We start from the raw sequence: 22,594 nt of genomic DNA on the forward strand, positions 1-22,594 counted from the left end.
TATCCAACTGCATGAAAACCAACAAGGTCGGGTCAGATACAGCAATGAACTCTCTGAACCCTTCTCCATTAACAATGGCGTGAAGCAAGGCTGTGTTATCGCACCAACCCTCTTTTCAATCTTCTTCAGCATGATGCTGAACCAAGCCATGAAAGACCTCAACAATGAAGACGATGTTTACATCCGGTACCGCACGGATGGCAGTCTCTTCAATCTGAGGCGCCTGCAAGCTCACACCAAGACACAAGAGAAACTTGTCCGTGAACTACTCTTTGCAGACGATGCCGCTTTAGTTGCCCATTCAGAGCCAGCTCTTCAGCGCTTGACGTCCTGCTTTGCGGAAACTGCCAAAATGTTTGGCCTGGAAGTCAGCCTGAAGAAAACTGAGGTCCTCCATCAGCCAGCTCCCCACCATGACTACCAGCCCCCCCACATCTCCATCGGACACACAAAACTCAAAACGGTCAACCAGTTTACCTATCTCGGCTGCACCATTTCATCAGATGCAAGGATCGACAATGAGATAGACAACAGACTCGCCAAGGCAAATAGCGCCTTTGGAAGACTACACAAAAGAGTCTGGAAAAATAACCAACTGAAAAACCTCACAAAGATAAGCGTATACAGAGCCGTTGTCATACCCACACTCCTGTTCGGCTCTGAAACATGGGTCCTCTACCGGCACCACCTACGGCTCCTAGAACGCTTCCACCAGCGTTGTCTCCGCTCCATCCTCAACATCCATTGGAGCACTTTCATCCCTAACGTCGAAGTACTCGAGATGGCAGAGGTCTACAGCATCGAGTCCACGCTGCTGAAGATCCAGCTGCGCTGGATGGGTCATGTCTCCAGAATGGAGGATCATCGCCTTCACAAGATCGTGTTATATGGTGAGCTCTCCACTGGCCACCGTGACAGAGGTGCACCAAAGAAAAGGTACAAGGACTGCCTAAAGAAATCTCTTGGTGCCTGCCACATTGACCACCGCCAGTGGGCTGATAACACCTCAAACCGTGCATCTTGGCTCCTCACAGTTTGGCGGGCAGCAACCTCCTTTGAAGAAGACTGCAGAGCCCACCTCACTGACAAAAGGCAAAGGAGGAAAAACCCAACACCCAACCCCAACCAACCAATTTTCCCCTGCAACCGCTGCAACCGTGTCTGCCTGTCCCGCATCGGACTTGTCAGCCACAAACGAGCCTGCAGCTGACGTGGACTTTTTACCCCCTCCATAAATCTTCGTCCGCGAAGCCAAGCCAAAGATGAAAGAACTCCACCACTACCATGATTGACTCGCCAGTTGGTAAAGGTCCGAGAAAATCAACAGCTACATCGATCCACGGTCCTGTCGGGAGTTACGTACTCTGGATTGGCTCTGGGGGATTACTCGTACTTGTGAGTTGACACCCATGGCAGGTTTTGACGAATTTCTCTGCGTCTTTATCACAACCTGGCCACCATACTTTACTCCTGAGGTTTTGCTTGTTACCAGCAATACCTAGATGTCCTTCATGAGCTAATGATACGATCTTCGGTCTCAACCTCTGTGGTATCACCAATCTACAACCCCTCAACACATACTACCCGATGCAACAAAGTTTGTCTCTAATGGGAACATATGCCTTGTTAGTGCACTTGTCCCATTGTCCACTTTGGATACATTCTCTAACTTCCATAAGTTCTGGGTCATGTTTGGACTCTCTCTCGACTTCCCTCATTGAAACAGCTCCCGGTGTCCACTGGATTGCTATGAAGCATACAAAGCTCTTGGCTTCTGTCTCCAGTTCTGACTTGGATTGTGGGCATGCATCTTTCAACAGTCTGGACAGCGGATCAGCAATGTTCACTTTCCCAGCAATGTGGACTACTCTGTACTTGTACGGTTGAAGTCTGAGCACCCATCGTTTATCCTGGCACACGATTTGGACCTGACAACATAGATCACCTCCAATGGTTTATGGTCCGTGATGAGTTCAAATTCAATGCCATACAAATATGCATGGACTCTCTCGCAGGCCCATACAAGTCCGAGTGCTTCTTTCTCTATCTGAGAATATCTCCTTTCAACATCTGTCAAAGATCTGCTGGCATAGACAATGATTTTTGGTCCCTCATCATGCGTCTGGACCAACACGGCTCCTAAAGCAACAGGGCTAGCATCCGCTATGACTTTGGTTGGTGCATCTGGATCATAATATCCAAGAGTATCGGCATTCGTCAGACTTTGTTTTAGAGCTATGAATGCTTCCTTCTGCTCAGGGCCAAAATAGAATGGTACACCTTTCCTGGTTAGTTTCCTCAGTGGTTCTGCCAGTGTAGCAAAATTAGGGATGAACTTTGCGCAATAATTGACCAATCCCAAGAAACTCCTCACCTCCGTTGCATTCTGGAGTTCACGTGCATCGGCAACAGCTTTCACCTTGGCATCTGCTGGGTTCAGTCCTTCCCGTGTAAGCCTGTGTCCCATGAAGTCCATCTCCGACACACCGAACTGGCATTTGTCCCCATTCACGGTAAGGCCTGCCCCCTGTAGTCTGGATAGCACAATCTCAACCATCTGTCATGCTCTTCCTGTGTAGCCACATGGACTATGATGTCATCAGAAATGTTGGCGACTCCAGGAATGCCTTGAATCACTTGATGGATTTCTTACTGGTAGATCTCAGGAGCTGCATTGATGCCGAACGATAGCCTCTTGTACCGGTACAATCCACAGTGAGTCACAAATGTTGTCACATCCCTGATTTCTGGGTACAGCTCTAGTTGATGATAGCCCCATTTTAAATCAATTTTTGAGAACACCTGACTGGTTGTTAACTCCTGGAGTATTTCTTCTACTGTTGGTATGGGATGTTGTTCTCGAATTATAGCTTCATTGGCCATCCTCATATCAACACACAGTCTCATGTCACCATTTGGTTTGGGCACGATCACTACTGGGCTGACCCATAGCATTGAATGTTCTACAGGTTCAATAATGTCTTGCTGAATCAACTCTTTGATTTTGGCCTCGACTTTCCCACAAAGTCCAAATGGGGTTCTGCGCACTGGTTGTGCCTTAGGTTTTACTGTTTTGTCCACTGCTAGCTTTAGTTGTCGACCTTTCAGCTTTCCTGCTTCCTGGAAAACTGCAGGGAATTCTTGCTTCATATCCTCGTATGACTGAACTGAATTGACATGAGCTCCAATATGAAGTATTGCCAGATCTTGCGCCGTGCATCTACTCAGCAATGGCTCTCCCCTCTCGTCTATGACAACAAACTCTGCTTCAGTGTGCTTGTCACCAGCTTCAACAGTCGCAGTGAAACATCGAATGGTCTGCAATGGCTTTGTTGCTGTGTATGGATACAGTTTCCTTGAACACTTCTTTGACGTACAAATGATTTAAAAAAAAAAATTCTCCCATAAGTGTCGGTCAGTTACATTACTGTCCCTGCCTGAGTCTACAATGACCGGAACTGTCACACCACCAATTATCACTGGGACTTTCTCATGATGGTCATCATTCAATGTAAACTGATAGTATTTCTGCCCATCCTGGTTGTCATCATCATCGGCAGTTTCTGGGTCACCTTCTATATGACGAATAGTGCCTTTCTTTCCAGGAGTCTTTCCTTTCCCCCAAGCTTTGCCCTCAGAAGCTGTATTCTTCCCATTCTGGTTTGCATTTGACTTGTTTTTGCACTTCTTTGCAAAGTGGTCTTTACCTCCACACTTTCTACAAACTTTGTCTTTTGCTGGGCAGCATGGGTCTTTTCCAAAATGACCTCTGTCTCCACATCTGTAACACTCCAAGTCACGTGTCGGCATATTTCTTGGTTGGCTATGGCTATACGAGAGCCATACTTGTTGACCAACTTTGTCTTTACTTGGCTGGCTTGAGTTGTCTTTCAGTTTCATGGTATGAAATTGCTCCTCAACAGCCTCTAATGCAGCAGCAATTGCTAAAGCATTGGTAAGTTTCAAGTCACCCCTTTTTCCAGCAATCGCCTTCTGTCTGATCTGCAGTGCTGCACGATTTGATCCAATAACTGGTTGTCTAAATCAGCTGCCACGTAATTGCATCCAACAGCCAGTTGTCGAAATCTCGTCACGTACTGGGCGACCGTTTCCCCATCTTCCTGTTTTGTTTTGCAAAACAAATGGCGTTAAAATGTGGCATTCGGTGTCACTACATAGTGTGCATTCAATGCATCTACAGCTTTCTGGTATTTCTCCTTCCTTCCAGTATTCGAAAGCGTCTTAAAAGTTTCCTGAACTGCAGGTCCTGCAGTGAAGAGAAGTAACACCCTCCGCTGCGGCCGTAGTCTCATCGAGAAATAGGCCACGACTGTTGGCGTAAGCTTCAAACTCTTCAAGCCATGCCTTCCACTTCATGCTTACAGTGCTTGCATCGCCCGTTGAGTAAAAATGAGGAATACCGCGAAGTGCTAGAAATTCAGCTCCAGTGACTGCCATGATGAAACGTTCCAGCTCAAAGCCACAGATTCAAATCCAAAATGTTTCTCCTCCTCGCCAATGTCACGTTTGTGGCCTGAAACACATGATTTACCTGTTGAACATCAGCTTGTCTTTATTTCTCTGCTTCCGTTATTCCTCCATTTCGCGCCTGCATACAACACTTGCATCCCTCTCACTTCCAGTCAGGTGAATACCTCAACTTCTATCTGCATACATCTCATGCATATTCATTATCATGACAGGTGGTCTGAGGTCTGGCAGCCACTCCTCCGGGCACTAGGGTGCAGTGTGGCGCAGCTCTGCTTGCCCCGTCCTCCGTGAGCAAGCATGCCCTGTGAGGCGCGGGGAATGCGTGCGCGCTTGCGTCATAGTTTCCATTTTGTTGGATTCCTCTGTGCAGAAGGGAGGGAGAGGGAAAAATCTCCGGGTTGTTTATGTGGGAAATATTGGAAGCGGCTTCGGCGGAAAAGAAGCGGCCGTTGGCATCGTGGAGTTCAGAGGGAGGGAGGGCGGCGAGCGTGGTTGCCCCGACCTGGCCGCAAGCCTTCACCGGCCCCGGGCTGGAGTATGTGACCGGTGGGAGCCAGGTAAACAGTCAGGTGGGAGGGCGGGGCCTGGGGTCCGGGTGCCGTTGGCCAGAGCCGAGCAGGCCCGGTCCGAGTAGCTGACACTGCCAGCAGAAGGGGTACACCCATCCGCCCCAGTTCCAGATAGGGAAACAGGGCAGGAGGTGCGAGCACCTGGCGGTTCAGGCCCCGGTTCAGAGGGCGCCTCTGACAATGGCCAGGTGCATTATGTCCGTTCACTCGCTGGGAAGCAGGAAGAATTGTCCTGCGATTTTTAGATTGTGACATAAAAACACAACACTGAAGAAACTCAGCAGGTAGTATAATTATTTTATTACAAAATTTATTTTGTGACACCTGACGAGCTACTGTGATTAGAAAAGTGAATTAGGATGAAGGTACTGGGGAAGTGAGGTGTGGATTCTCAAACTAAACCACAAATATCTTTTATTTGGGTTGAAGAACTTACTTGTTTGTAATTTGTTTGAGATGTTTTGTATTTTCCTGGATTGCAGTTTAATAGTTAACATTGATGGTTAGGGGATAGGGATATGTTTGAAGAATGTTTTATTGAAAGATTTAAGGTTTAAATAAGGCTTAATAACTTTTGACATTTGTATTAGTTTGCAATTTAAACAGACCTACTCTTTCATTGTTAGAATACACTTCTCAAAAATCTACATAATACTGAAACTTGTGAGATGAAACTCAAAAGTCCGCAGACAGTGTTTGTAGTAAAAACACTATTCTGTAGAAACTCAGGATCTACAACTAACGTTTCAAGCCTGAGGCTTTTATCAAGGTATAAGCAAAATATAGACAGGTGCCTGAAAGAAATAATGGGGAAGTACAGGCCCACAGGCAAAAGGTAATAAGTGGATAATGGAGGGCACAAAGGAAAATGGTGAGGGAGGATAGCTCTGTGATGCTGCAGAGCATCTTGGCTCAGGAGTTTGACTAGTGCCTGCCAGAGAATGGAGAGGGAAAGGAGAGAGAGAGGAGTAAGGTAGGAAGAAGGGAATGGTCTATCAGAAACTGGAGAAGTCAGTATTAATGACATCTGGTTCCAGAGTGCCCAGACAGAATATTGTGTTACTTCACTGTTTTGACAGTGCATAAAGACATTTTACTGTACCTAATTTCTGTTTTTGATTAGTCTGTAGTACATTAATGATGTGAGATGAAAATAAATCTGTTGAAAATCTGAAACAAAGGCCATTTCAGATAGCCAAAACTCCACCAAAATGCATAATCATCTACTTTTCTGAATGTTTGGAGGCTGTCTCTGAAGCTGTATGTTCCAACCCCTCTTCGAGAGGGATAATCTCCACAGTGCAGCCCTCTGCTGATCAATCTGAATGGACAGCCGCACTGAATGTACAGCTGCACTATGCAGCAGTTTAGGGATGTACTGATGATGCTGTCAGCCAGCGACCTATCTCCCCAGTCACCCCTCTCCTTCCAAGTCAAGGGCGGCAGGGAGCTCTTGAGGCAGTGGGGGCAGTTGGGGCATCAGGAGCTGTCAGCGGGGCCTGGCTGGGCAGTCGGGTCAGTGGGAGCCATCAGGGTGGCCTGTGTAGGCTGGGACAGCCACACTGGGCTGCTTTAGCCTTCGGGTCTGCTCTTTGCGGCTCAAAACGAGGCAGAGCAGTGGCCATCATCCCTTCCCATAATCCCCCACGTAGCTCGAATTGTTTTGGAAACTATAGAGTGGTTTCATCTGTGTGGGGGAATTATGGGTAGGGAAGATGGCAATTGCTCTGCCGCATAATGATGACGGTTAGTGTTACGGCACCAGTCGCCCCTATCTCCAGATCTGGAGAATGCTATGGGGCACCAACAAAAGACAACTGCAGCTCTGGGCCTCATGGTGGAAGTTGGATAATCTTTACTGATTCATATGCATCCTTGGGCACCATAGTGTAAATTAGATTATGTCTTCCTATTCAACTCCATCCTGGCCCCATGGTGGAATTTAGGTGTGTCTATTAAATATGCATCCTGTGCCTCATGTATGGAATTTAGGTGTGTCTATTAAATATGCACCCTGGGCCTCATGGTGTAAATTAGATTATGTCTGCTGATTCTATAAAACAAGCAGGTTCTCAGCCTTGCAGAAGCAAAGGCTGCAAAAGTAAAAAAACACGGTTTAAATCTTCCATTACACAAGGTATGGAGAAATGTTGGCAGGTGCCCAAACAAAATGGTTATGGTAGGGGAGGAGCATGTCTCAAATGCAGTATGTAAGGAAGGGAGTGCACATCAGCAAGCAGGGGGAAGAGGGATGGCTCTATGAATGGAGAGGGAAGGTGGACAACTGGGAAAAAAAAACAGGGCAAGAGAATAGGTTAGCAGAAACCGGAGAAGTTGATGTTAATGCCATCCAGTTGGAGAGTGTCTAAGCAGTAAATCAGGTGTTGTTCCTCCAATTTACGGATAGTCTTAGTGAGATAGTACATGACACTATGGACTGATATCTGAGTGTGGGAGTTGGGTGCAAAATTGAAGTGAGTTGGCCACTGAGAGATCCCAGTCATTGATGCTGATAGTGCGAAGGTGTTCAGAGAAGCAATCTTCCAGTCTTTGGCCAGTCTCCGATGTACAGAAGGCCACAAAGAGAGAGCTGGATGCTGTAAATAACTCCCGCGGATACTCAAGTCGTGTAGCTTCACTTGAAAGGTTGAGAATAGATAATATTTTTAATTTAGCTAAGTCTGCACCCAGTAGAGCAGCCAAACGTATAAAAAAATATTGTTGCGTTTATCTGAAAGGGTGTATTCTCAGCCTATACTTGCAGCTCTGTTCTTTATCTTGGACTGCTGCAGAGCATCTTGGCTCAGGAGTTTGACTAGTGCCTGCCAGAGAGAATTGTCTCAGTTCCAACCTTGCATCAATCTTTGTATCATTTTTGTCCCAAAGAGATTCTGTTTCATGCATCTTCAGCACTTGCTCACAGAGGGATATAAACCAGACAGTGATTAGAGAATGATAGTTCAGGTTTCAATACAGTATTTGCATGTTATTCTTGTTATTTTTCCCACAGTCTCCATTAATTAGTGATATAGATAGGATTCCTTCTTAGGATATTAGTTCAGTGCACTCTGAGGGTAATGATCATATCTTGTCTCCTATGCAAAATATAATCACTGATGTGAAGCTCCTAGTGGGACAAATGGATTCTATGGGCAATAAATTAGATCTTTCAGTGGAGTCTGAGGAATTTGTCTTGTGATCAGAGACAAAACACTCATTATTACTGCATTTTGAGGTCACGCAAAATAATAATTGAAACTAGAAGGAAATTAATATCCTGTGGTGCTCTGAAGGAAATCACCTCTGCCACACCGATGGTCGTTAATGACTTTTTTTAAGGGCAGCATGAGCTCAGTCACCTGGTGCATTGTGAGTCATAATTGCTGCGTGGTGGAAGGGATGCTGGAGTCAAGAAGAAACCCCTGACGACGCTATCTCCTAATGGCTGTTCTGCCATGTGGTTATACAAGCAGAGCCAGTTTACCATCAGGCTGTGTGCTGTGACACAACTTCCCCCAAAACTGGCTATGCTTCCTGTTGCCTGGGCGGCTGGCCCCGCAGTTTGGGCATGGCCATCTGGACCAGTTGATAAAAGTATAGGTGAGCAGCTTTCAAGCGGTCCATGGTAAATAATTCCTCCCTGCCCCCCACATCCAAAGTAAAAGTTCCAACGATGATTGAAGAACCTTGTATGGCCCCTCGTAAGGCCACTACAGTGGTGCTCTCTATGATCCCCTTCTGGTAAATGAATTGCGCCACATTGAGTTCTTTGGGCTGATGATACGGTTGGATGCCGTGATGTGACAAGGGTGGTGGTGTCAGGTTGCCCAGGTGTTTACAGAGTTCGGCGAGCCGCTATGTTTGGCCACTGCTTGCGGGCTGAAGAATTCCCCTGGCAAGGAGAGTGGTGCGCCATAGACCTCTTCAGCTGATGAGGCTTGTAGGTCCTCCTTGGGTGCCGTTCTGATTCTGAGGAGGACCCAGGGCAACTCTTCCACCCAGTTGGGGCCTGAAAGCCTGGTCATCACGGCGAACTTTGGAGGTGGAATCTCTCTACCAACTCGTTAGATTGCGGGTGGTAGGCCATTGTACAGTGCAGTGTTAACCCTAAAAGCCTAGCTAGCTGCGACCGTAGGGTGGAGATAAATTGAGTACCCTTGTAATATGTGCTGGTAGGCCAAAACGAGCGATCCATTGGCCAACCAGGGCTCTAGCACATGTCTTTGCCGATACTTCACAGACGGGGATGGCTTCTTGCCACCTGGTAGCTCTGTCCACTGATGAATAAGTACCACAACACCCTGGACATCCGCAAGGGCCCCACGATGGCTGTGGATATGTTGGAACCTTCGAGGTGCCGGGTCAAAATATTGGACAGGGGCATGTGTGTGCCTGTGGACTTTGGAGGTCTGCCATCAGGCACATTTGCGGGCTAGTACTGCAATCTCCTTCTTGAGGCCATACCAGATGAATCACTGAGCCACCATGCGGACGGTAGTCTTTACTGAGGAGGAGCGAGATCATGTATGGAACTGACGACCCTAGCCCTCCAGTCCTGTGGAACTACTGGGTGTTGTGCATCCATGGTGGTAACACAGAGCAGTGGCTAGGCGGAATCAAGGAGGTGGATATATTCAAGCTGGAGCCCATAAACTGCAGTGCGGAGAGCCTGGGTTTCGGCATCACGTTGTTGGGCCTCTGTGAGCTATGCATCGTCGAGACAGGGAGCAAGCGTCCTGATGGCCAGGCAGGAGAGCGTGTCAGTGACTACACTGTCCTTACCTGGCCTGTGTTGTATGTCCGTTGTGAATTCTGAGATGAAGGAGTGCTGTTTCCTGGCTGATCATGGGTCCTTGGTCATGGATAGTGCTTGGGTGAGGGGCTTGTGGTCAGGGAAACTCTGACAGTAAAAGTCCTGCCCTCAAGGAAATATAGAAAATGGTGGATGGTCAGGTACAGCATCGAGCTCCTGATAGAACACACTGTATTTGAGTTGGGGAGGCCACAACTACCTGCTGAAAAAGGCTAGTGGGTGCCAATGTCCGTCCAGCCACCTCACAAGCACTCCTCTGATTGCTGTGGTGGAAGCATCGACCAATAGTGCCGTGTGTGCTTCCAGGCGCGGGTGCACTAATAAAGTTGCCTCAGCGAGGGCTCGCTTCCTCGCTGTGACAGCATTGTCTACCTCCCCAGACCAGGCCAAGGTCTTCTCCATCGTCGTTAGCAGCGCAAATCAGCACAGTGCCGGAGCTGCCCCAGAAGTTGTGATAGTATGCCCCAGGAACTGTGAAGTTTTTTTCCCGAACGCATTTGGCCTTGATGACCAGGAGGCTGAATTCTGCAAGTCAGGCGAACTGGGTACAGAGATGGGCCTTATGCTCTTCGTGTGTGAGGCTATCTAATGAGATCTCGTCTAGGTAGATAAAGACAAAGAAAGACTAAATCCCTACCCACTGGGTCCATGAGGCACCGGAATGTCTGGGCGCCGTTCTTCAGGTCGAATGGCATATGGAGAAACTCAAACAGGCCGGTAATGGTAGTTTTTCCCACATCATTGGGGTTGACTGGGATCTGGTGGTATCCATGTACAGATTTACCTTTTGAAAAGAATCGCATGCCGTGGAGGTTGGCCGTGATCTTGGATATGGGGGACTGTATTCCTGTCTGGAGTTGTGGCATTGTTCAGCCATCTGTAGTCTCTGCAGGGCCTCCAACCTCCCAATGACTTTGGAACCATGTGTAGTGATGCCACCGAAGCACAGTCCAAATGCTGAATGATGCCCAACTCCTGTAATCTGGAGAATTCCTCCTTGGCCTGCTTGAGTTTCTCTGGCGGCAGCCATCTAACCCTGGTGTGGGTCATGGGGCCTTGTGTGGAGATTTGATGGAATACTTCATGTCAGGGGAGAGGTGATGTCGAAGCGAAGCTCCAGGATGGTTTCCGACTAATTATTCTTCAACGGCAGTGACTGTGATGATCTCCAACCCGGTGTCATCTGCCGTGCCCAGGTGATCTGAGCGGAAGGGTGTTGAGCAGCCTCCTGCCCCTCATGTCCACCAGCAGGCCATGAGCCCTTAGGAAGTCAGCCCCTAACAGTGCGGTGCCCACTAAGGCCAGGACAAAGCTCCAAGTGAACTTCTCCGATCTGTATATGTTCCCTATGAGTGCCAAAGATATGGTGGAGTGTAGAGACATTGGCAGCTTGCAGGGCTGGACCGGGGGTTCGAGTTCGTGTTTCCGGCGCTGTGGGGGGAAGGACATTCAGTGTTGATTAGGTACTGGTGGCCTGTGGATCTGTCTTGGATGTAGAGGAGGCTGTTCACGTGGCCAATCGTCGCAGCCATCAATGGCGGTTGGCCTGGCTGTTTCCATAGTAATCGCAGAGCTGGCGGCACTTCCGGGCTTTAGGCCCCCAGTGTTGATGATAGAGGCACCACGATGATTGGGTTTCTTTGGGCTTGCCCTTGGGGAAATCTTGCTGATGTCTGGGCTCTGGCTTGGAGATCTGGCTGAGTGATGCCTTGTTCTCCTGCTTAGCTCACCAGAGGGCATCTGCCCGGGCTGCTACCTTACTGGGGTCAGAGAAGTCCTCTTCAGACAGATGCAGCCGAATGTCCTCTGGCATCTGTTCTAGAAAGATCTGTCTGAAGAGGAAGCACGGCTTGTGATCCTCTGCCAGGGTCTGCATCTCGTTCATGAGGACTGCAGTCCCCCTACCAGTGTAGATGTAAGAGTCTGGACGCACACTGCTGGGGTGAGAGGCCAAACTTCCCCAGGAGCAGATTCTTGAGGGCTGTGTACTTTTCAGTCGCTGGTAGCCAATTGATGATATCGTCCATCCTCGCCGCTGTGTCCTGATCGAGGGTGCCCACGACATGGAAAAACTTGGTGTATCAGCCGTGATGTTGTAATTTCAGTCCAATGTACCTTCTCTGGTTTACGGTTATACACCAGGTCTCCCTCCTTCACTGGAACTCCTTCAGTGTCCGGGTTCTCCTTATTTGCATTCGCCACCTGTTGTGAAACTAAAGCAACCATATTACCCAGCATCTGCATATAATGGTCCAGTTGCACTTCCCTTTCTTCCCAATTCTTTACCCAGGCTGGATCAGTCTTTGGACCGGGCATGGGTCGACCTGTTAAAATCTCGTGTGGTGACAGGAAGGTATCTTTGGCCTTCTCTTGTCGCATAGACATCAGTACTAATGGCAATGCCTCGACCCAATTCAACCTGGTCCCACCCAAAACCTTTCCTAATTTGGATTTTTTATCGTCCTGTTTGCCCTTTCTACTAGCCCCTGGCTCTCAGGCCTATAGACACTACCGAAAAGGTGTTTGATCCCTAAGTATTCTTCAACCTGTCGGATCAGCTCATTCTTAAAGTGGGACCCATTATCAGAGCATATTCTGCTGTGGACCCCGTAGCGGGGTATCATCTCTTGCGTTAGCCAGCCTATTACACTATCCGCATCCTCCCTCTTCGTTGGGACAGCCTCCACCCACCGTGAGAACCTATCTACCGCCACTAACAGATATCGGTATCCTTCCTTTGTTCTAAGGTCAGTACATCTATCCGTATAGTCAATATAGATCTCTTTCCATGGGGCTGTCGGTACTGGAAATCGTAAAAGCGGGTGGGGTAAGGTGATTCTTTGGTTATGCCCATTGCAGATAGTACATTCAGCTCTAAAGTTGTCAATGTGCTCGCGTAAGTGGGAATTCCACCAATGTTGTTTAAGCGTATTATAAGTTTTGGTGGCGCTAATGTGAGTCGGCCCATGTGCTTCTTCAAATAATAGCGGAAGTAATTGGCGGGGTCAATTATCGTACCTATCGGGGAGTGCCAGACATGTACTGTCCGATTGTCATAGTTGATCTCCTGTCGTGTAGCACCGCGTTTCATCCATTCCTCTTTCTCACTTGGGCTAGCTTTTTCCTGTATTTCTATCAGGTGTTCAATATTTGGTGGGGGTCCCTCTCTCTCCTTCTCCTTTTGGTCACTCACCTTACTACTATTTTCTCTTCTCTCTAATTACTCTTTTTTGCCATGGGACCTCAGAATCGTCCCCTGTATAGGTTCTTGATATCCAGTAACCTGTTTGGCTGCTCTGTCAGCCGCCGTGTTTCCTTTCCCTTCCTTTGTGTTTTATAGGGAATGGCCTGCCACCTTAATTAGGCTTAGAGCCCGGGGAAGCATGATAGCCCTGACAAGTCTCCGTAAAACCAGATCATGTCGGAGAGATTTATTGTCAGAGTACATACATGACATCACATACATCCAGAGACTGTGAGAGAGAGAGAGAGAGAGAGAGCATAGCGAGAGAGAGCATAGCGAGAGAAAGAGATAGAGAGGCAGATACACAGAGCACGAGAGATAGAGAGAAAATGCCTTGCACTGGCCCCACTGGGAGAAAAGTCTTCAGATTAACACTTCCATTTCATGGTTACACCTTTAAAAGGTTCTCATCCTGTGGTCTGGATCAGATTGGGTTTCCCACCACTGGGAACCATCACTCCTTCCTCCCCTCCCACCTCGAGTAAGCTACACGTCAGCCCACAACGTCTGCCTTGATCCCACAATGGTGGGGGTGCGGGAAAGAGGGAGGGAGAGAGGATAAAACAGGATCCCATTTGATGCGGAGCTGGAATTGTGGGCACAAAATTAAAACCAAATTGTATTTCTCTGCCCTGCCCCACCTGGGGATTTCAGGGCAGCACCGCCACAGATTGGGATTGGGAGGGGGAGTGGGTGAGAGAGGAGTGGGGGGAGAAGAGAGAGAGAGAGGGGGAGAGAAGGGAGAGGGGGAGAGAAGAGAGAGGGGGAGGGGGAAAGGAGGGAGGGAGAGAGCAAACCCGGACACTTCGTGGCTGGAAACCGGAAACAGGCACTTTTCCTTTCCCTTCTGTGTTTTGTTTCTTCTAGCTTATCTAAGACCCTACGCTTTAAAATTTTGTTTCCCTCACCTGTCAGGAACATCTCAGCGCTCCCGGGTAACCATCCCATCTTCCTCCAGCGATCTACACATTTTCGGAGAATATTTTGTTTCTCCAATGCCACTTTACTGGCATTTCGCTTCTCTAATTCCTGATTAATTTCCCTAATAAGTTGGTCAAAGGTCTTAGCAGACAACTGTGCAGCCATTGCCTCGGGGTCGCTTTCTAATGCCTCTTTTAATTTAGGTTCTTGTTCATTTAGGGGATCTATGTTAACGAAAATCACTTTTAAAAATGTCTCTTTGCAGGCCGGATGACAAAAATTTTTTAGTGAAACAGTCTCTAAGTCTGGTCCTCCGGTGGACCTCAGACTGTCCTGTATACTCTGATTGCTCGTCTTCCACTCTCTGTTTTCCCAAAGAGGTCTGAAAGTTAAATTACAACTTGGAAACCAAATTTTTGGGCTATATTTTTGTCCAGTTTCCCTGTACCAATCTATGAATTTACGTAACTTTATCTCCTTGGTGATACTGGGAATACCTTCATTTAACTTGTCAAAAATATTCCGAATAAACCGTATTCTGTCAACTTTTTCATTGATATCTCCTACCTGATCCGGACACAGCTTCTGCAGTCTTTGGTCATTGCCCTTGTTCACCAGGCATGCATCTCTGAGTACTCTTTTTGTCGTCTCGGGATCTCTAATGTCCGCTGTGGTATTCCACCACGGCGAATTTGGGAAATAAATTCTTAAGTTTTCAAGTGTACAGACATTATCATACCTACCGGACATTTATAAGCCAGTCTTTATACAATTGAGACCAATAAGCCTGAACCTTCGTTTTCTTTCAAAGCCCAACCTTCACGTGGGAGATTTCTCCTCTTAATAACCAGTTTAGGGCAGAAAACTCAGGTCCCCAATTGTTCATAGACCACCTTCTCACTCTATTGGACTTTGCAACGACACAATAAAGACTTTTTAAACTCTAGTAGTTTGTCGGCGAATTACTTATCAAATGTCACTCAAACACCTTAAGGACACTTATGTGTTACAATCCTGGCAGGTGACGACCTTCAATTATGATCGTCTAATTTGTCCGATCTCCAGTTCTTACTGACAATCATAGAGATTTTAAATGAGAGAATTTTGTTAAAACAGGCTTCTCTGGAACTTTTTGTCAGCCGGCTGAAATGATTGTCAGGAAAAACAAACCGTCGTCTAATGTTCACTCACCCATCACGTCGGGGTCACCAAATTGTTAGGTCTGCTTTGTTCAAGAATGAGTGAGTCAGACACTAGACTGAGTCGAAATCAAGGTTCTTTATTACCGGATTGTAACACTTACAACTAACAGTGTTAGTTGGAGAAGGCGCATTCTAATGATATCAGCAAGTGGAGTGTTTTTATACCTCAGGACACATACTTAGTAAATTATCATACTATTACACTGTCCAATGAATAAGCTGTTGCTACCCTTCACTGTTAGTTTGCTGCTCATCAGCTTGTTAGTGCCAAGCTTACCTTGAGTGTACAAAGTCACATCTGCATTCTGTTACTCCTCTGGTCCCATCTCATGATGTTTTTACCTTACAATATGTTACTTGATTAAGTAATAACTTAAAGCACAAAGAGAGAAAGCACACAGATAGACCCTTAACTGTGATATTTATCACTTAGTTTTAGTGCACTGTTTTGTGATGCTAACATGATTGTTTGAACTTGTTCACTACAAAAGTATTTGGGGTGATTTCTAATTTAAAAAAAAAATTTAGACATGGGGTGGCACCATTGACGTGGCAGTTGGCATAACGCCTTTTTAGTGCCAACAATTGAGGCGGGAGTTCAAATCCCACTTCTGTAAGAAGTTTGCATGGGTTTTCCTGGGGGATCTTGTTTCCTCCCACTGTTTGAAACATACCAGTAGTAAATCACAAAATTTTATAGACACTGCAGTTGAAATAAAAAGCACAATTGGAGAAGCTCAGCAGGTCAAACAATATCCTTTGTGAGGCTAAGATGAAGATACACCAGGGGTGTAGGCAATTGGGTGTAAGTTGGATGGCAAGGACTCGTGTTAATATGTTATATGTTTAAACTAAAAAAAACAGCGTGATTCCAGGCCATTACAGTCCACATCCGTGCAGCCCAATTTACACCAAATTAGTCTACACCCCTGGTACATTTTAAATGATGGAGGAAACAGAAAGCCTCGGAGAAAACCCATGTAGACATGGGAAGAATTTACAAACTTCTTATAGCACGGGATTTCTGGTCCTGATTTCTAATGCTGTAAAGGTATTATGCTAACTGTGCCACCCCAAATTAATTGAAGGTTGGTGCAATTCTGTATTTCTGCCCAAAAAGTTAATAACATTTTGTGGACAGATGTGTCAATATCTCATCTGTGTGGGTGGAATGGTGTCTGGTACTCACTCAATGTTTTTTCATATAAAGGAAGGGTATTGGTGGTTTACAAAGGAGTTTTTTGGAGGGGCATGGCTTTGAGGCCAGCTCCAGCAGTGGAGAAAAATCTGTACCTCTTTTTATAGAGAAGGCCTAAAAGGCTGCTCCAGCATTGCTTTCATGAAGAGCAGCACTTCGCTACATCCTTCAGAGCTGATGAAGGCAGGGTGACTGGTGGTATAGCGCCACCCTCCAACATGATGTGGAAAGGAGCCCTATGTTAGAAAAGGTAGTGAAGGTAGTGTGAATTCTAGGACTGATGATAAGAATGTAGCTTTAATGCGATCCCTGCAGTGCACGCAATCGGGGTTTCAAAATTCTCACTCCTGTGTCCAAGGATGACGCCATCATTGTAATGTCATCAATCCTCCCCTAGCCAGCCGCTTGTAGCGGCAGTACATTTATGGAACATGGTGGAGCGCTCCTATGCGACCAACCGGATGGAGATAAGTTCAGTAATGTGAGGGCAGAGAATATCCACCTTTACAGTTGTAATGTTTTCTCTATAGAAGGGACTAAATACTCCTGAAATTTTATTTCAACTTTAATTATAGTTTTAAAATGTCAATACTGATTTGAGCCACCTTATTTTTTCTTTGGCTTGGCTTCGCGGACGAAGATTTATGGAGGGGGTAAAAAGTCCACGTCAGCTGCAGGCTCGTTTGTGGCTGACAAGTCCGATGCGGGACAGGCAGACACGGTTGCAGCGGTTGCAAGGGAAAATTGGTTGGTTGGGGTTGGGTGTTGGGTTTTTCCTCCTTTGCCTTTTGTCAGTGAGGTGGGCTCTGCGGTCTTCTTCAAAGGAGGTTGCTGCCCGCCAAACTGTGAGGCGCCAAGATGCACGGTTTGAGGCGTTATCAGCCCACTGGCGGTGGTCAATGTGGCAGGCACCAAGAGATTTCTTTAGGCAGTCCTTGTACCTTTTCTTTGGTGCACCTCTGTCACGGTGGCCAGTGGAGAGCTCGCCATATAACACGATCTTGGGAAGGCGATGGTCCTCCATTCTGGAGACGTGACCCATCCAGCGCAGCTGGATCTTCAGCAGCGTGGACTCGATGCTGTCGACCTCTGCCATCTCGAGTACTTCGACGTTAGGGGTGTAAGCGCTCCAATGGATGTTGAGGATGGAGCGGAGACAACGCTGGTGGAAGCGTTCTAGGAGCCGTAGGTGGTGCTGGTAGAGGACCCATGATTCGGAGCCGAACAGGAGTGTGGGTATGACAACGGCTCTGTATACGCTTATCTTTGTGAGGTTTTTCAGTTGGTTGTTTTTCCAGACTCTTTTGTGTAGTCTTCCAAAGGCGCTATTTGCCTTGGCGAGTCTGTTGTCTATCTCATTGTCGATCCTTGCATCTGATGAAATGGTGCAGCCGAGATAGGTAAACTGGTTGACCGTTTTGAGTTTTGTGTGCCCGATGGAGATGTGGGGGGGCTGGTAGTATAGGTGGGGAGCTGGCTGATGAAGGACCTCAGTTTTCTTCAGGCTGACTTCCAGGCCAAACATTTTGGCAGTTTCCGCAAAGCAGGACGTCAAGCGCTGAAGAGCTGGCTCTGAATGGGCAACTAAAGCGGCATCATCTGCAAAGAGTAGTTCACGGACGTTTCTCTTGTGTCTTGATGTGAGCTTGCAGGCGCCTCAGATTGAAGAGACTGCCATCCGTGCGGTACCGGATGTAAACAGCGTCTTCATTGTTGGGGTCTTTCATGGCTTGGTTCAGCATCATGCTGAAGAAGATTGAAAAGAGGGTTGGTGCGAGAACACAGCCTTGCTTCACGCCATTGTTAATGGAGAAGGGTTCAGAGAGCTCATTGCTGTATCTGACCCGACCTTGTTGGTTTTCGTGCAGTTGGATAATCATGTTGAGGAACTTTGGGGGACATCCGATGCGCTCTAGTATTTGCCAAAGCCCTTTCCTGCTCACGGTGTCGAAGGCTTTGGTGAGGTCAACAAAGGTGATGTAGAGTCCTTTGTTTTGTTCTCTGCACTTTTCTTGGAGCTGTCTGAGGGCAAAGACCATGTCAGTGGTTCCTCTGTTTGCGCGAAAGCCGCACTGTGATTCTGGGAGAATATTCTCGGCGACACTAGGTATTATTCTATTTAGTAGAATCCTAGCGAAGATTTTGCCTGCAATGGAGAGCAACGTGTTTCCCCTGTAGTTTGAGCAGTCTGATTTCTCGCCTTTGTTTTTGTACAGGGTGATGATGGTGGCATCACGAAGATCCTGAGGCAGTTTACCTTGGTCCCAACAAAGCTTGAAAAACTCATGCAGTTTGGCATGCAGAGTTTTGCCGCAAGCCTTCCAGACTTCTGGGGGGATTCCATCCATACCTGCTGCTTTGCCACTTTTCAGTTGTTCGATTGCCTTATATGTCTCATCCAGGGTGGGAACCTCATCCAGCTCTAGCCTTAGGGGCTGTTGAGGGAGCTGGAGCAGGGCGGAATCTTGGACTGAGCGGTTGGCACTGAAAAGAGATTGGAAGTGTTCTGACCATCGGTTGAGGATGGAGATCTTGTCGCTGAGGAGGACTTTGCCGTCTGAGCTGCGCAGCGGGCTTTGGACTTGGGGTGAGGGGCCGTACACAGTCTTTAGAGCCTCGTAGAAACCCCTGAAGTCGCCAATGTCCGCGCTGAGCTGTGTTCGTTTGGCGAGGCTAGTCCACCACTCATTTTGGATCTCCCGGAGTTTGCGCTGAAGATGGCTGCATGCGCGACGGAAGGCTTGTTTCTTCTCTGGACAGGACGGCTTTGTAAGGTGAGCCTGGTGGGCAGCTCGCTTCTTTGCCAGCAGCTCCTGGATTTCCTGGCTGTTTTCGTCAAACCAGTCCTTGTTTTTCCTGGAGGAGAAGCCCAGTACCTCTTCAGTGGATTGCAGTATGGTAGTCTTCAACTGATCCCAGAGGGTTTCAGGGGACGGGTCCGTGAGGCGGGTTGCAACGTCGAGCTTTGCTTTGAGGTTTGCCTGGAAGTTTCCTCTCGCTTCGTCTGACTGCAGGTTTCCATCATTGAACCTCTTTCTGGGGGCTTTATTGTTCCTGGGCTTTGGCTTGAAGTGAAGGTTGAGCTTGCAGCGAACCAGCCGGTGGTCAGTGTGGCATTCCGCGCTAGGCATGACCCTGGTGTGGAGCACATCTTGTTTGTCACTTTCTCGCACCAGGATGTAGTCCAGTAGGTGCCAGTGTTTGGATCGGGGATGCATCCAGGTGGTCTTAAGGCTGTCCCTCTGCTGAAAAAGGGTGTTTGTAATGACAAGTCGCTGTTCTGCGCAGAGCTCCAACAGGAGGCGCCCATTGTCGTTGCACTTGCCGACGCCATGCTTGCCCAGGATTCCTGGCCAGGTTTCTGAGTCTTTGCTGACACGAGCGTTGAAGTCGCCCAGGATGACAACCTTGTCGGCTGTAGGGGTACGTTGGATGAGGTTGCGCAGGTCGGTGTAGAACTTGTTCTTTTCTGCTGGTTCCGCCTGGAGGGTTGGAGCATAGACACTGATGAGGGTGATGTGACGCTTGTTTTGAAGTGGGAGTCGCATGGACATGATTCGGTCCGAGAGGCCTGTCGGGTTTTCGAGTTTGGAGGCAATGAAGCTCTTGACCATGAAGCCTACACCAGATAGGCTTCGTTCATCCGAAGGCTTGCCAGACCAGTAGAGTGTGTAGCCCGCGCCGCGTTCTTGGAGGCTGCCTACATCTGCCAGGCGGACTTCACTGAGAGCGGCTATGTCGATGTCAAGTCTGAGGAGTTCATGTGCAATGAGGGCAGACCGACGTTCAGGTCGGTGGCTGTCAGCCTTGTCAAGCATGGTTCTGATGTTCCAGCATGCTAGCTTGAGTTTGTGAGCATCTCTTGAGGGGGAGGACGTGGAGGGGGAGGACGTGGAGGGGGAGGACGTGGACCTGTCCTCGGTCCTGCGCAAAGGCGCTTTTAGGTGGAGTGCAGTGTGCGCAGTACTGGCCCCACCCTTTACACCCATGGTTCGTGTGCCGTGGCCAAACAAGCTGGGACGTGGCAGCGAGGTCCTTGGGTCGTAGGTTTTATATCGGAGTGGCCTTCTCCTATGCAGGTTTCTTACCCGGGCTGGAGGGGCCTGCCTCCCTTCCTAGGTCGGTCCATACTGCCCGGACCGGGTCCGAGGCCGCTGCAGTTCACCCTGTGCCTGTATTGGGGCCGCCGCCTCCCACTCTCTGCCCGGATCGGGGCCTTCGCCTGCCCCACTCGACCGAGGCCGGGGCCGGCGTCTCCCCCTTGCTCCTGCCCGGATCGGGGCCGCCGCCGTCTACCCTTCGCCCGGACCGGGGCCGGGGCCGCTGCTGCTCTCCCTTATAAGCCACTTTATAAGAATGCTGGAAATGGTAGGGTCAAACCTCTTGGCTCATCCTGCTAGTTCTGCCATTCATTAAGATTATGGCTAATCTGTAATTTCTTTCTTTAGAAATCACTACATTTCCTCTCTCATCCATGTCCCATTTATTCCCATAATATTTAAAATTGTATTGATCTCTGTAATGAATGGACAGTGACCTTTTAGGTTGTGAATTCTAAAGATTTACTACCTGTCTTGCCTCTTCTTGAATAGATGACACCATATTTTGGTACTGTGACCTGATTCTAGATGCTCGAGTGAGGGGAAACATCAAGTTGCTTCAACCTTGTCAAGCCCTTTAAGAATTTTGCACATTTCCATACAGATTTAGTCTGCTTAATCTTTACTCATTCATTAAATCTGCCATCCCAGAAATCAAATGCAAGATATTTCTGTGTTCTATCTATTACAAGTGTGTCCTTCCTTTAGTGGGGTGAATACCCCTTTCATAATATTCCAGATCCAATTTCTCCAAGACTCGAAGTAAGAAATCTCTACCTTGTACCTACTGTAATCCTCACAGTAGAGACCAGCATACTGTTTTTCCTAGTTGCATGTGCATGTTAATTTTCAGTGACTAGAGTGCAAGGCCACTCTGTTGTCTCAGAGAATCTATGCCTTTTAAAAAATACTCTCTTTCATCTCGGCCCTTGAGTAGATAGAAACAGCTCTTCATTCAGCCCAACCAAGGAAACCAATTTGATCCTGGACCTATGCTAGTCCATGGCATTGGTTTGCTATATTATATTTTCTAGATGTAAAAATATTTTGTGGACCATCATTTAGAAGCCACTTGGCTCCAGTGTCAACATGCTCTTGTTAGTGTGGATAATTTAAAAATATTTCTACATCTGCTCAGTGGTTTTGTTGATGTCTTATTGAGCCAGAATAACTTGTTATAAATAGTTGTCTTCAACATAAAGCTGTTACAGGTAGATTCATCAAGGTGGATGACTTTTGCTCCAGCTGAAAATATGTGCAATAGTGTCGAATAAAGGCAGGTCTTTGTGGTTTGTAGTGCCCCTTTTGTTGACTTATCTGCTGGAGAAACTCAGCAGTTCATGCAGCATTGATAGGAAGTTTTGAGCCTCAGCTCTTTGTCTAGGTAGGTGAGGAGAGGAGGGAGGAAGTGGGCCCAGGTAACAGGTAAGAGGTCATAGGTAAATATAGGTGCAAGGCTAGAAAAGGAGAGACAAAAGCTGAGGTGATAGGAGAGGGCTAGCTCTCTGAATGGAGGAGAAGGGAAGAGAGTGCGGAGCTGCGGGGGGTGGGGGGGAGTGAAGACTGACTCATGGTGGGGGTCAGGATTGGGGGGATTTAACAGAAACTGGAAAGCCGAAGTAATTCTTTATATGTCTGCTCTTCCATCCCCCATACGGAAGATCTCAAAGCCTTTTGTTTCTTTCTCAACAACAGTCTCTCTCTACCACCACCCTTCTCTACCTGTCAGAACTTGTTCTTGTCCTTCAACTTTTACTTTGGCTTACTTACATCCTGGCTATGCTTCGCAATTTGAGCTGCAAGCCCACGCAGGCAGATTTCCTTGTCTCTTCCTCTGTGACATCAACAACTACATTGTACTGCCTCCTGCACTCATGATGAGCTTGTTAACTTTATCCATTTCCCTGACCTCATTCACTTGGTCCATATCTGGCAACACTTTTAAAAAAATTTAGAATACAGCATGGTAACAGGCCATTTCAGCCCATACCACCTAATTTACACCCAAGTAACCCGAAACCCTGTTCATTTAGAAGAGTGGGAGGAATCCAGAGCC

General features: G+C 47.7%; 1 protein-coding gene across 5 annotated transcripts in view; it reads left to right on the forward strand.

Annotated features, from left to right (window-relative positions):
- Positions 1–4,857: 4,857 nt before the first annotated feature.
- The window catches only part of LOC138750121 (WAS/WASL-interacting protein family member 2-like), a 114,232-nt gene continuing 96,495 nt past the window's right edge, over positions 4,858–22,594 (forward strand). For 3 of the 5 annotated variants that reach the window (XM_069912253.1, XM_069912254.1, XM_069912258.1), the window contains exon 1: positions 4,858–5,048. In XM_069912253.1, coding sequence (XP_069768354.1) covers positions 4,896–5,048 — 153 coding nt within the window. In that variant the 5' untranslated portion in view covers positions 4,858–4,895. The other 2 variants (XM_069912255.1, XM_069912256.1) reach the window with 2 other exon arrangements.

Source organism: Narcine bancroftii, assembly GCF_036971445.1.
Source record: "Narcine bancroftii isolate sNarBan1 chromosome 12 unlocalized genomic scaffold, sNarBan1.hap1 SUPER_12_unloc_1, whole genome shotgun sequence".
Taxonomy (NCBI): domain Eukaryota; kingdom Metazoa; phylum Chordata; class Chondrichthyes; order Torpediniformes; family Narcinidae; genus Narcine; species Narcine bancroftii.